The 14,939-nt window shown below is 25.5% G+C and overlaps 2 protein-coding genes across 4 annotated transcripts; one reads left to right on the top strand and one right to left on the bottom strand.

The window, feature by feature from the left end:
* The first annotated feature begins 232 nt into the window (after positions 1-232).
* Positions 233-8,916, top strand: Rep (Rab escort protein). The gene is made up of 12 exons (XM_069130934.1): positions 233-389; positions 497-554; positions 634-700; positions 3,239-3,433; positions 3,504-3,687; positions 4,494-4,731; positions 5,297-5,519; positions 5,631-5,837; positions 6,161-6,285; positions 6,372-6,532; positions 6,918-7,094; positions 7,203-8,916. The coding sequence occupies exons 2-12, from the start codon at positions 506-508 to the stop codon at positions 7,368-7,370; spliced, it is 1,794 nt and encodes a 597-aa protein (XP_068987035.1). The 5' UTR covers positions 233-389; positions 497-505; the 3' UTR covers positions 7,371-8,916.
* Positions 8,917-10,499: 1,583 nt separating this feature from the next.
* LOC138188821 (FAD-dependent oxidoreductase domain-containing protein 1) lies at positions 10,500-14,773 on the bottom strand. Of its 3 annotated transcripts, none has more exons than XM_069130943.1 (7): positions 14,628-14,773; positions 12,917-13,192; positions 12,217-12,693; positions 11,711-11,859; positions 11,510-11,596; positions 11,261-11,414; positions 10,500-10,874 (listed from the first exon to the last, which is right to left on the bottom strand). In XM_069130943.1, exons 2-7 carry the CDS (start codon positions 13,058-13,060, stop codon positions 10,620-10,622), a joined length of 1,266 nt encoding a protein of 421 aa, XP_068987044.1. In that variant the 5' UTR covers positions 13,061-13,192; positions 14,628-14,773; the 3' UTR covers positions 10,500-10,619. The 3 variants fall into 3 exon arrangements, with proteins under 3 accessions (XP_068987044.1, XP_068987043.1, XP_068987042.1); XM_069130942.1 differs by having other exon boundaries at positions 14,483-14,746; XM_069130941.1 differs by having other exon boundaries at positions 14,509-14,744.
* Positions 14,774-14,939: the final 166 nt, after the last annotated feature.

Below are 14,939 nucleotides of genomic sequence, written 5' to 3' on the forward strand. Positions count from 1 at the left end.
AGATATTTCATCCATATAAAATTAATTCTACTAATTTGTTCTATTTGTGTTTAATATTTTGTATATATTAACAGAGAAAATATTAATTTTATATCGTTAGTTCTGTAAGAGGCCACATCATTTAATAATGGCGGTAATGTCGGGGCACAATCGAAGTTAACGTTGAATATCTTTATCTATATATTTCTTGGCGCAGAATATCACTAAGTGGATGCAGTATCTAGTTGTGTTGTCTTTCGAGGATAAATCCCGACGAATCAGCGGTCAGTTCAGTTACAGTTCGGTTAGTCTGCAGCGTCTTGTTCTGTCAAACTGGAGTTTCGAGACTGTCGTGAAACAGTGAAAGTTCGAAGCGAAAGCGAAACGACGGGAGTGGCCCTTCACTCAACGTAATTGAGAGGGATTCATTAGAAATGAATTGATTTCTTAGTCATTCTCTTACTGAATAGCAAAACTAATTTGTGTTCACAATCCTATATTCTATTGCAATTTACAGCTGGAAGCCATGGAGGACTATCTGCCAAATGAATATGATGTCGTCGTCGTAGGGACGGGTATTGATTTTTGCAATATACGTCTTATTTATTTTGCTGCTTTTTTTTTAATGTCTATAATGACTTATCAAATTTATAGGTATGACGGAGTCTATTGTCGCAGCAGCTGCAAGTAGAATCGGTAAAAAGGTCCTTCACCTAGACAGGTATGTCGGATTTTTCTCTTCTTCTCTTTCTCATTCGATCTTACTCTTTTTTGCTTCCTCGCTTCTTACTTCTTACTTCTTGCTTTTTGCTTGCTCCCTTTTTTCTTTTTTATATTTCTCTTCCTTGTTCGCTTATATTTTCTTATGTTTTTTTTCTATTTTACATGTTCTCTATTTCTTTTCATGTTCCATATTGTATTATTAACTAGGAAATATTTATGTATTTTTATATACTTATATAAGGTGCACGATTTTAATTAAATAAATATATTTATTCAGTATTTAATTAGAAATTTCTTATATATATTAGAAATATTCGTTTCAAAAATTATATTTAAATAATTATTTTTACACTTATAACTTCATTACTTTTACATTTATCAAATCTAGATATAAAATAAAAATATGATAATTTATAAACAATTGTATCTTTTTATTAAACATTTAATTCCCTATTGAATGAAAATTTATGTAATGAAATGGAATTTTTTTTCACACAGTAGTAATTATGTTCAAATGAACAAGAAATATTTAAGCATTTAATGAATTAATATATGCGGTTTTTATAATAATAACTTTAACATTTTAACATTAAAAAATTTTTTAAGTAATATAATTAAACATCTGGATCTTTGGATTTTCAAGATTATACATATTCATGTATATATCTTCCTAAATTCTATAATACAATTTGTATAATAATGCATTATTATATATAATTGCATAATAATAATATGGTTGTATAAGTTTATATTCTGTATAATGATCCCTTATTTGTGAAAATCCTTTATTGTTATATATCTTTTAAATATATCTTTTGTACCTTAATATATAAAGGAGACATTCTAAATTATTTAACCAATTAAATAGTTGTCTTTTTTATCTATATATTTTAGATAGATATAAATAGTTGTGTATTACATTGTAGCATATGTATTAATGCATCTTTTCTACTTAACTAAGTTATATAAAATCAAAAACTTTCTATTCTATTTAAAATCATAGTTACCAAAGAAGTGCTGTATTTTTATAGATGGAAAATAATGCAAATAGATATAATACTTCAGAGTACAACCTATTCATGCAAAATATTTTCTGAGTGTCATAAAAAGAATTTTTTAGTTCATTACAGAATTTATTCTGAAAATTTAAAATTCTAAATTTTAGTCTTTTAAGTAAATTTTTATTTTTGAAAATGCAGTACATTATTCTCTTTGTTCAACATCACCAAGAAGTCTATACTTCTAATTTTTTTATGAGAAGTTTCGATTTTTGTTTTATAATTTTTTTACTAAAAACTTATACTTGTAAGTAATAAAAAGATTACTCAATTCTTTGAAATATTTTGTATATTATATTTTTTTTTGTTTTTTTGTTTTATATTTATATTTATTATATTTATATTTTAATACAAATATGGTTTAAATATGTCTTTATTATTCCAACAAATCAAATATTTAATTATTTTCAAATAAAATTTTGAATCTTGCTGTGATCTATTTTTATTAACGATCATTTATTGCTGCAGTACAATGTCTTTTATGTTTCATTAAATAATATATTTTCAGATTTATCTCCCTTCAGTATAATTTTTTAAAGCCTGAGAGTCTAAGACTTAGATCTTTTTACTTTTTATACATCCTGTATATACATATATAGGTACATATGCCTATAATCCAAAATTTCTGTGATGATTCAAAATTATGTTTATCTAAAACAGTTTTCTAACGATATCACAACCAAAAAGAAAATAAAGAAATATATAAAATAGTTGAATGTATAAGATTTTCACGAAGAAGTCTTTGATCCTAAGAAAGATGACTTCAAAAATTTATTATGGTATATGTATCCAACTTCATTAAAATTTGGAATTAAAACTGGATTTGGATTAAAAGTATATTTATTAATACAAAAATCTGTGGTATGCATGTATGTATGCGTGTGTGTATCATGTGATTCAAAGTGTTCTTCATGTATCGTACATACGAAATTCTACTCTAAGAACCACATTAATGTATAATGTCTGCAGTGGATTTTGTTCTTTTTCAACATTTTTTAACCATATTTAAGAAAATCTTTTCTTTTAGTTTTCAAGGTAATGTTCACAAATACGAAATCAAAAGGAATACTGTACAATAAAATACAAAACTAGATTGTAGTTAATGTATGCATATGTATTTAATAAATTTGATTTTCGTTTAATTTATTTTATATATTATTTATTTTTTTTATAAAGAAAGAAATCGTCCCCCTTTCCTCCCTGCTTTCGATGGTGATATATATAGTTTTATAAAGGATGGCTCATTATTGAAGGGGATGATTCTTTATAAAAAAATATATAAAATATACACACACATATATAATTAATTATTAGCCTTTTTACTATGAAACTAAGCACCTGTAAACAATACAGGCTTATTTGCAATGTCTTAATGTAACAATTCTTTCAAATTAAAAAAAAAATGTATATAGTGAACATTGTAATATTTTCATATTAGTGACAACAAACATAACTAAATAATTGTCATTTACTTGTAGCGATGAATATTATGGCGGTCTATGGGCAACATTTAACTTTGATGGGCTACAGAAATGGATAGAAGACCTAAAAGTTCCCAAAAACACCACCAAGGATCTATCTGAAGCAGATTTGGAACCTGAAGAAAAATTTCTAAAAACTAGCAATGAATATTCAACTGTTGAAAATATTGAGGAAACATGGTATATTTCAAAGTAAGTTTCCTTTCATGAATGTACACATATTTGTGTCCTGTTCTTCTTTTTAATTATATTTTTGTTATAGTGAAGCCGATCTGCCAGTAGTTTCTTCAAAAGATACTCAGACTGATAGTACTGGAGATGTTAGTGGAAGTGATGATGAAAAAGCTGATGATGATAAAGTTGAAAAAAAAGAGAATGTTAAACAATGGAGTATAGATCGTATAAGAAAAGAATACAGAAAGTTTAATATTGACTTGGCGCCAAAGGTATGAAGATAAAGAATATTATCATTACATTAAATACAAGATAAATAACTATAAAGGCAGATTATATTTTTCGTTCTTTTGGTTTTTCTCATTTTTGTCTAAATAAATATATCTATGAACAAGATCCTGTTCAATAGGTGGAAGTGTAAACGCGGCACCGTTTTTAAGACTCATTATATTTATAGAACATTAAGTATAAGAAGCAGTTTTTTCTTAATATATTTATTTAAGAATTGTGTATAATATATAAATAATATATAAATATATTTCAGAATTAAATTTTGTTTGTCAAATATAATATTATTTATTGAAAAATCTCAATTAACTATCATCTTATGGAATATATTTATTATTGTTTCTCATCTTAATAGATTTCAGTTATCAAAAAATTAACTATTTTCTACTATTCTATGTATCTATTTCTGCTAAAATTCAAAATGTTTATTAAGTATTAAAAATTGGTTAAGACATAGTTATACTTTTTATCTGTTTTTCTTATTTTTAAAATGCATTTGATTATCTATTATGATTTTAAAATAACTTTTAAAAAAGAAAAGGTATATAATATTGATAAAATCTGAATTATGAAAATGTTATTTCATTCATTTAGGTAGTACCATATCAATATTTAAATATTTAATTCTATTTATCTAAATATTTCTTATTTACCCATTAATTATGGAATGAATATCTTTTTTAAAATAATTATTGTAGCAATATCAATATTGTAATTCCTTCTGTTTATATAAAATATATTATGTCAGAAATTACAATTAATTGATTGACATTTTATCTATCTAAAACAGTTATTATTTGCACGAGGTGAACTAGTTGAGCTCTTAATCTCCAGTAACATTGCTCGTTATGCGGAATTTCGTGCAGTGTCCAGAGTAGCTACATTCATGGATGGGAAATTGACACAAGTACCTTGCTCAAGAGCTGACGTGTTTGCAAATAAAACTGTTAGTGTTGTTGAGAAAAGAATGTTAATGCAACTGCTCACTTCATGCATGGAGCAAGGCGCAGATAGCCCAGAATTTGATGGTAATTACTTGTACTTTTTTTCATTTCAATTTAATTTTGTAATATGATATAATATAATATAATTTTGATATGATATGATTTTTGATATAATTTTGTAATATGTAAGAATAATATTTTGTTACTAAGAACACATCTTTAAAATATTCTGGGCAATATAAGATTTGTAGATCTTTTATTTAATAATTACTTGCTTCTCAAAACACAATAATTAGGAGTTCATAATGTTTTTAATATATGCATATAATATATTAGAAATTAATTATCAAATACAATATAATGGTCTATGTAATGAAAGTAACCTTTTTTGATACATAATGAAGAAAAAATTTATTGAGTCAGTTTAGATTTCATTACTAATAATAAATAAATATAAAAAGTGTATGAGCATTGTATTTTGCTATTTTTTTTACATTAGGAGAAATCGTTCATAAAATGGTATTGTTTATATGTAAATTATATAATATACATAACATGCATACATGTATATGCAACAGAATTAATTCAATATTATAATTTATTAGTTTTATTTGCTATTATTATTTTATTAAATAATATCTATTAACAGGATTCCGTGATAAAACCTTCTTAGAATATTTAAACACGAAAAATTTAACACCAATCGTGCAGCATTATGTTGTTCAAGCAATTGCTATGGCTACTGAAAAAACTTCTTGTAGAGATGGTGTGAATCGCACGAAACATTTTTTGAATAGTCTTGGACGATATGGAAATACACCCTTCCTTTGGCCTATGTACGGTAGTGGAGAGCTACCTCAGTGCTTTTGCAGGTACAATTTCATACATATATATACAATAATGTATATATAATTATCTGTTATTATACTATTTAATATGTAAATATCATAAATAATTTAAAAAATCATTACTATTATTTACAGATTATGTGCAGTATTTGGAGGAGTTTACTGTTTAAAAAGGCAGCTTGATGGTGTAGTAATAAACAAAAATAAATGCAAAGCTATCATTAGTGGCAAACAAAGAATAAGTTTGGAACATTTAGTTCTTGGTCAAGGTCATCTGCCACCAGAAGTTGTAGCTTTTGAAGGAGAGCAACGGATATCACGTGGAATTTTCATTACGGACAGGTAATAGTTAGGAAAAGCAAGAATAAACAATTATATTAGATTATAATTGTAATAAAAAGAAGTTGCGGTCCAAAATTATCTAAAAAAAACTAACTATATGAAATTAGTATAATTGAGCTTGACAAGATATAAAGTACTAGATTTTTCAAATAATAAATTATATAATTTTATAAACAATAACAAGTTTATATTAGTAACAGAAAGCCCTACTTATATTAATTATAATATACACAAATTTCTGTTTCTAACCTTTTCTAATTTATTTTTCAATTTTTTTAAGTAGTATTTGCTGATAAAATTATCTTTTCAAATATTTATTGTAGGTCAATTATGCAAGGTGAGAAGGAAAATTTGACACTTTTATATTATCCTCCGGAACAACCTGATCAGGAACCTGTTACACTGATTGAATTGGGACCATCTACAAATGCTTGCCCTCAAGGATTGTGTATGTAGAACTATTACATTTATGAAAATTTTATATAATATGAAAATCGAAATTTTTTGGAAATTTTTTAATTTATTCCAAAATAGTTATGGTTCACATGACATGTAAGCGAACAACAAATGCAAAGGAAGACTTGGCCTACGTTGTCAATAAATTTTTAAGAGCTGAGCCACTTGATCCATTAGCCATTCGTTCATCTATCCATAGCCATACACAGACTGTTTCTCCAGATAAAAGACATATTCAGGTATGTTTTTCCTGTATTAGCTATATATTTATGGTACAGGTAAATATTTATATTTATAACTTAATAAGTATATTTTTCAATTTTTATGAACTATAGGAAAATTATATTATTGATCACATGATTATTTTATATTTTGTTAATTTAGTTTACAGATGTCCTGGTACCACTAAAACAAATTGATTATAAAAGAAATTGGAAGATATTTTAGCAATATATATTCTAGAGTTTCTTATTTCTTAGATATTACAAATTTTGAATTAATTTATTAAAGATAAATAGAGTTTTGAAAATATATTTATCTTCCTCTTTTATAAAATATTTCGAAATTTTTATCACTGCTATATTCATGTTGATTCAAAATAAAAACCAAATTTTTTGTATGCAGGAAGGTGATCAAGATAATAGAGAAGAGTCTACAGAGAGTCCAAAGCCTCAAGTTTTATGGTCATTGTACTTAAACCTACCTGCAAGTGATATTAAATTAGAAGAGTCCACGCCAAGTAACCTTCATCTGTGTTCAGGACCAGATTTAGAGCTTGATTTCGATTTCGCAGTTAATCAGGTTAATTTTCTCTCAAATTATAATTTCGTTTTAGCGTAATTGTGCTTTTAACTGATCTCAAATGATAAAAATGGTATACATTATCATAAATTTTTAAATTTTGTCAAGGCGAAGAGCATCTTTGAATCTATGTATCCTGACAAAGATTTCCTTCCACGTGCACCTGATCCAGAAGAGATCGTACTTGAAGGAGAAGAAGCGCCAGGACCGAAATTTGAGGGAGATACAGAGGCTGAAGAGAAACAAGATGTTGAGAAAGCCGAAAAAGAGGATTAAATGATCTTTTTTCGTCTTTTCATCTTGAAAACACGGGCCAGCTCCCTTAGCCGCACACCTCTTTCTATCCAAAGTTACACGCGCCTCCTTTCGTTTGAACGTCGGAAAACTTTTATTCGAATGATTAACGAACATTTTGTTTGTAATTGAATTACCAGTTATGTCCGTAAATAGTGCTAGATATTATTTTAATCTAAATGTTTATTTAAATTAAAAATGACATTATACTATTTATTTCGATTGTATAAAACATTGTTTTTGCCTAGCACTCTTTGTAGACGAAACTGTTTGGAAAAAAACTTCGGTTTCTTTGAAGAATTTTCATTGCTAATTAACTTAAAAGTTGTTCGTAAATTTTCGAATAAAATTCCAATCGACTGGCGCTCAAGTCTGCGTTACACTCGCTCTTTTATTAAATTACGGATCAATCGGCCGAAAGCATTAGTTTTTCTTTCTTTCCTTTCTGGTCAAACAAATTTACTTTCAATGTTAAGTTTCGAGGAAGTGAAATGTAGTTTTATGATAATATATAAGAGAGATGTGGAAGAACTAAAACGAAGGATAGATAGTATTTATAAACTAATTCTTCATTAAGTTACGTTAGATTTAAAATTAATCATAAATAAAAAATATATACGATAATTCAATAATTTATAAATGTGATCGATTTCTAATTTAATCGGAAATTATTAAGACAATTTAGCATCGATTATATTTATAAATTGCTGACTTATAAGGATACAATGAGAAAATAAAGTTCTAAAATAATAAAATTCTCATTAATCTTATTTTCTCTAATCACTACGAATGTAAAAAAGCACATCATTCCACGTTTCTCTACTATATCAATATAAAAGATATCATAATGTCTTTTATCGGATTATTAATACGTATTATACATCATTAGTGTATTTATTACGCATTATATTGCATAGCATAGTTTACTCATTATATATTGTTAGTGTAAGAACAAATTAGACTGCGAAAAATCAATCGTTCCTCGACTATTTATTTATTTTTCGAATTATTTAACTATTCTACGTTATATTTCATTACTCTGTTTTTTAACTGTAGTAATAATTTTTTACTTGAACAATATTACATCACTTTTATACTACTATTAGTAATTTTATATACATATATATATATATTCTTTGGTTTTTCTAATCGTTACTATTTGTTTATTAAAGTTTGATTTACTTGTTTCCATTTAATTCATTGAGTTAAACTTCATTTAAGTAATTCTGTCAAAAATTAATTTGGATAACTAACATTATTCGGTTTATTTAAATTTTTATTTTATATTTTCTAAAACAGGTATATTTGTTTTAGATAATTATATTTTTAATATTTATGTAAGTTAACGAAAGCAAAGAGAAGAAATGCTATCGGCTGGTTCCGCTCGTATACTATGAAAATTTTTAGACACATTGATCGTAGAGCGGCTTGGATGTCAGAATTGATAACCTTTTTCTCGCCGTTACTGCTTCGATGTGCGCGCATTTATTTGCATTTAACTGATAATACGCCGTACTCAGCATTGAAATACAGTAAACTGATACGAACTGAAATATAGTTTGTTTTATCAAACTTATCTCCTGAAAAAATAACAGTGATTCGAATTTTGAAAGGAATTTCACTTCCTATTCTCATCACATCATAAATTCGTAATTCTGTAAAATACTTATTTAAATCGACTTAATAACATTTGAAGGAATATAATTTTAACATAATTCCAAATTAATTCATTCTTTCAAATAAAAATGATATAAAAGCATAAAATTTTTAGAAAATTTTATAACAAAACATTTTACATTGTTTTGTACTTGAGAACTTTAAACACACAGATTAATAGATACCTTTAAAGGAATAAATCCTTTCAGAATTCAGTTTTTTACCTTTTCTGTGATCAATTTTTAAATAGGGAGATAAATTTTATACTTATTTGTTATTATTTCTTATTATATTAATATTCTGCTTTTTCAACACTATTTTTTTTTTATTATATGATATGATACATGATTGTTATTTTATATATTGCTTATGATTTATATATATATCATGATAAAATTTCACATGCACATATTGTTGCACTATATAAAACGAGTCAAAATAAATATTATTTTAATAAATAAATATTACAATGAAATTTTATGTAACTAAAATTATTTTTCGTTGTTATTTTATGTTTCTTTAATTGTCTTATTAAAACAAGCATACTTACACCTAATATTTCATATTCAGTATTAACAAAAAAAGCTAATTTTGAAAACATTAAACATATTAATTATAATTCAATATAGAATATGTTATTTATTCAATAATGAAAGTAACTACAACTAGAATTATATTAATATGTACTTCATATCCTACACATAATACTACATAAAAGAATATACATATACATATATTAATCATATTGACCACAATTTTAAGATTTACAAGAGACATTTTTTAAAAAGTTGTCGGTTTTAAAAAAATTTATGCATAAAATAGTTCATTTTTACATATTAATATTTGTGTTAAAAGATGAAAATAGACTTTGGAATTCCAAACTTTGTTATTTCATTGTACATAATATAGCGTAGTTTATCTTTGTTAGAATCTTAAGTTATTTGTAGGCTAGTTTGCACATGTAGATTATAGAAAAAAAATACAAAATACTGATATTTCATAATACTGATATAAATAGTAATATTTTTGCACGGGCGGTGATGGTCTTTCCCCATAATTATTATTTATTTACAGTAATAACAATCTATTTTACAATGTACAGCATAATGAGACGAATATCTTTCAGCACGTGGTAGTAGTAGTAAATACATAGAATTTTACATTCTATAGTGTGGCTGTCAAATTCTTACAAGATTTTATTTTGGAATTTGACATTGGAATTATTAAAGATCATTACATATTTTTTATTGACATCATATGTACACTTTTAACTATCTAAATACTTATTTATAAATCATCCTTTAAAATAAAACATTAATTATAATAACAAATATTAAATAAAACAAAATAGACTAATTAATACAGATTATAATATTTGATGAGTTTAAGACCAATTTTTTTCTGTATTAAACATATTTATCTACAAATCAATTTAAATAAATCTAAATTTTAAAGTTAATCTCTATAAATATTATTATGTATATTGTAAAATACATAAAATACTATTTGTATTCTGTTATTAAAATTATTATATACATACATAATAAATTTTTATTACAATTAAATGCATATATTTTAAATAATGTTCTTTTCATATGCAGGTTTACCAAAAAGAATTCTATTAAAGTCAAGATTCGATAGGTCAAGCGTTTTATATTCTCCATCAATAATTAGTTCTGAAATTGCTCTACCTACTGCGGGTGCCTGTTGAATTCCATGTCCACTAAATCCAGTTGCAAAGTATAAATTCCGATAATATGGATGTTGTCCAATTATTCCATTTTGATCAAAAGTATTGAACTCATAATATCCTGCCCAAGAAGACTTTAACTGCAAAAATAGTATAAAAAATTGCATTTCAAAAGCTATTAAAGTAAATAATTTAATTTAAGTAATTTGAGTAATAATACAAATGTTATCAATTTATTCGTATGTATAACTGCAATATATTAGGTTGTCCGAAAAGTATCTTTCGTTTATGAGGAAATAATAGACGCACAGTGTTTTTTGTTTTATATTATTTTGTCGAATTACGTATGATCCATTTTGTTATGTTGAGATAAACACCGCGACATTTCACAGACTTGGTTTCATGTTTATATGAAGGTGCACTGTTATAAAAAACACGTTTGCGAAAGAAAGACACTTTTCGGACAACCTAATACATATCAGTGTATTTATATCATATTTCTATTATGTGTAAATCAAACACAAACCTTTAATTTTTCAAAAACTGGGACTCTGTGTGCGAGTATAGGCCAAACTTTTTCTTCAAAGAAATCATAATCAATACTTAAATCTTCAGTACTAGGTTCTTCGGATTCCTCTGGTGATCTTCCACAAATATACGTACCTGCCAGACCTTCTCTTCTAAAATAAATATTGATACTTAATTAGTAGTAAACACAAGTTTCAAAATATTAGTTTCTAGAAACAACTTTTATTTATTTATGAATAATGTTTACCTAAGAAATGTTCCAGTATTATCTATCAATAATGGGGTATTTAAACTTGGTCCATCAGGACAATGAACGCAATAAACAAATCTTTTCCTATAACACCAACAATATTTGTGTTGGATTTATATTAATAAATAATAATAGCATTAATATAAACTTACATTTCATACTTATTCAAACTTATTCACCACATGAAATTATGATTACCTTGGTTCAACAGGTAAATATATTTTCTCTAATCCATTTTCTGTTTGAACATTATCCAATTTGTCAACTACTTGTCCACTAAAAGCTCCAGCAGCCACAATGGCTAAAGCAAATTGCATATTATGTATTTCACCCTCTTTGGTTCTTACCTAATAAAAAATAAAAAGAGATTAACTGTTAAATACTAATAGAATAAAAATAAAATAAATACAAAAGTATGCTAAAATATATATAAATAGATATAAATTTTTGCACTCAGTGAAATTATGTCACTCCATATGTATTAGTTATTTAAAACCAGTTTTAATGTACTACTATAATGAAATAATAATATTGAATGTAGTCATTATTTATTAATATACAATTATTTCTTGAGGAACTGTAATAAAATTGCATAAAAAATAAACAAACATCTGGATACTTTTTAGCAGTAATGTAAATATAATACTGAATATCAAAAATTGGAGTGATAATTAATATATTACTTTAACGAAATTAAGCCTTACAATCAATCCATTCACTTGACCAATGTTTTCTTTGTCTTTATAAGTAAATCCTTGCGCTTCACCATAAATATATCTTGCTCCCAATTGTAGTGCTTTCTTTTTAAAAGCAGAAAGAAGAACCCACGGGTCAAACCAACCCTCTTTTTCTAATCCTAAACAACCTAGTTCGATACCTTCTGTATTTATCCAAGGAAACATACTTTTCAATTTAGCAGCTGATAATATAATATTTTTTGCTCCAAGGAAATTTTGTAATTTAGAATTTTCTATTAATATTTGAGCACTTTGCTCAGATGCTAATGTTAAATAACCATATGGATGGAAATATGGATCAATTGCGGGTTCTCCTATAATGCCTAAATATTCATCGATGTTACGTAAAAATTCTGCACCAAAAAGAGACATTTCAATATTTTCTTTCAGAGAAAATTGTTGACGTAAACCTCCACAAGAAAGAACTGTTGACGCTGTAGTATACTGAAAATAAAATGTACATTTACTTATTAAATAATTTCTTTATTTGATTAGATCTTTTTTTGGTAAATTCAACTGAATAAATTTCAATCTTTCAGAACGAGCCCACTAATTTTTATGAAACTGGATATTATATTCATGTTATTATATTCACTTAAACTGTAGAACATAATTTCTAAATTATTTTTATACTGCAACTGTAAAATATAATTTCTGAAGAACGTACCGTAGGATCTCTCTCTATTACTACAACTTTGAAATAATCTGAATGAACTCGGTTTCTCAACCAATATGCTATAGAACTGCCCATTATCCCACCTCCAATTATTACAACATCACAAACTTTTGGAACTATTTGTGGCCGACCCATCCATTCAGCTAATATATCGTCAACATCCTTCACAACAAGAGATTCTCTTATCGATGCCAAACCTTTTTTAAGTGTTTTTGGTACTATGGTGTTAGAATCTTTTTTAGTTGGTACAATTTTATCTGGAGTATCCTGAGAAATTACATGGATTAATATAAATTTGAGAAAATGTTATATTATGTTTCTCTTATCATCTTTTATTAAATTGGCATTACAATCAGATATACAAAATTGATGAATGTCATACAGCTTAAAATTACATGTACACATATTGAAAAAATTCTATTATATAATACTATATTTACAATTTATATATTTTGAAAAGAATTAAAAAGTTGTTTTATTTGGTTAAAAAAGCAATTCCTTGTTTAACATTAACAAATTTATTTTCTCATTCGATACAAGGACCTTGTGATATTTATTAAAAAAATTAATAATGATGGGAGTTACATGATTATTATTCTGAACTACTTATATGCAGAGCAACTTATTTAAATTAAAAATCTGAATTATTATCATTTCTATGGAATCTTCTTGAAGATTATTCCAAGGTCATTGACATTATCTTTGCATATTTATTTTTATAATGTAATGTTAAAGTTCGCATCAAATCAAGTTGCATCAATTATGAAACGATAATTTTGAAGAATGAACTGAGTTTAGATTAGCAATGTAAAAGTAATAAAATAAGGGAAGTTTTAATACAAATGAGTTTATTTCATATTCAAATTGTACTGTTTCATGTTCAAATTCTAACAACTAGTAATACTATTAGTAGTAATAATACTAAATTGATTAGTTTCTGAATTTCAATAAATTAGTAGTAATAATATTAAACAAATAGTAATAGTCTAACAATTATTAATTGAGTGGGGTACGAGTTTCCAGAAGGGTAGAACAAATGCAGACAAATTTTCATTTATTTTAGAATATGTACTGCAGAAGTTTACAATGTAGTATGAGTACTGAAGAAGATGTTCATGAACATGAATTTATAACTTCTAGTTTATTCGTATAAATATTTTAATGATACTGATAATAAAATAATGTTACAGCTACTGACATTAGAATAATTTTCTTTTATTCTGAAACATTGTCACTTTAACGATTAAAAATTAATAAATATACATTAATAAAACAAATATTTTTTCTTATTTAATCTAACGTTTTGTTCTTTTATTACATTCATATCGCAATTTTATTAACAATATCGATACCTTTTTTAGAAATGTAGTAAGTTTTACAAATTTCGTGCAGATGAAAAATGTGTGTATAATAAGGCTTGTTAACCAATAGCTGATTTTGTAAATTATTAAATGTTCTCAAACAGTTAAGTGAATGTGGATTGTAATAAATAACATACAATGGAAGAAAATAAATATAAATCGCACAAAATCAAAACAAATAACTTAAATTATTAACCTCAATATTATTGTTTACCATGTTACCTTTTTTGAATAAGTTCTTTTTGCTTGTGAGAACACACATCTTTGTAGAAAATTATTTTGTACTTGCAATTTAACAAAAGAAGGCAACATTTTTATAACTGCTAAGAGCTTACACATACGATTTAATTCAAACTAAAATTTTCCTGCTACTGTTCCGTTAACCGGTAATCTCATAACTATATAAAATTTCTTACAAACGATAACATTTCAATAAACACTGAAAAATTAGATAACTCTTTTTTATGAAATACCGTCATTTCATCAAAACCAAATTAAGATAAAAAACGCATCTTTGTTAATAAATCTCATTCTGTCGCAAATTATATTCAATAAGTTGTTGTAATTTTCTTTGTATATAAATTGATTTAATATTAAAAATCTATTATTATTTCAGTTAGAATATATTATAAATAATATATTGCAAATTTGAT

Source organism: Bombus flavifrons, chromosome 17, assembly GCF_040668555.2.
Source record: "Bombus flavifrons isolate JBK064 chromosome 17, iyBomFlav1_principal, whole genome shotgun sequence".
Taxonomy (NCBI): Eukaryota; Metazoa; Arthropoda; class Insecta; order Hymenoptera; family Apidae; genus Bombus; species Bombus flavifrons.

What these genes read in the sequence shown, in the direction of transcription:
- Rep (XM_069130934.1), top strand. Translation starts at nt 506, where the DNA reads ATGGAGGACTATCTGCCAAATGAATATGATGTCGTCGTCGTAGGGACG. An exon ending in ATATTGACTTGGCGCCAAAG is followed by an intron (nt 3,688 to 4,493) that starts GTATGAAGATAA and finishes TATCTAAAACAG; the next exon opens with TTATTATTTGCACGAGGTGA. An exon ending in CAGATAAAAGACATATTCAG is followed by an intron (nt 6,533 to 6,917) that starts GTATGTTTTTCC and finishes TTTTGTATGCAG; the next exon opens with GAAGGTGATCAAGATAATAG.
- LOC138188821 (XM_069130941.1), bottom strand. Translation starts at nt 14,625, where the DNA reads ATGTGTAAGCTCTTAGCAGTTATAAAAATGTTGCCTTCTTTTGTTAAA. An exon ending in TAATAGAGAGAGATCCTACG is followed by an intron (nt 12,694 to 12,916) that starts GTACGTTCTTCA and finishes TTTTATTTTCAG; the next exon opens with TATACTACAGCGTCAACAGT. An exon ending in GTCAAGTGAATGGATTGATT is followed by an intron (nt 11,860 to 12,216) that starts GTAAGGCTTAAT and finishes ATTTTTTATTAG; the next exon opens with GTAAGAACCAAAGAGGGTGA.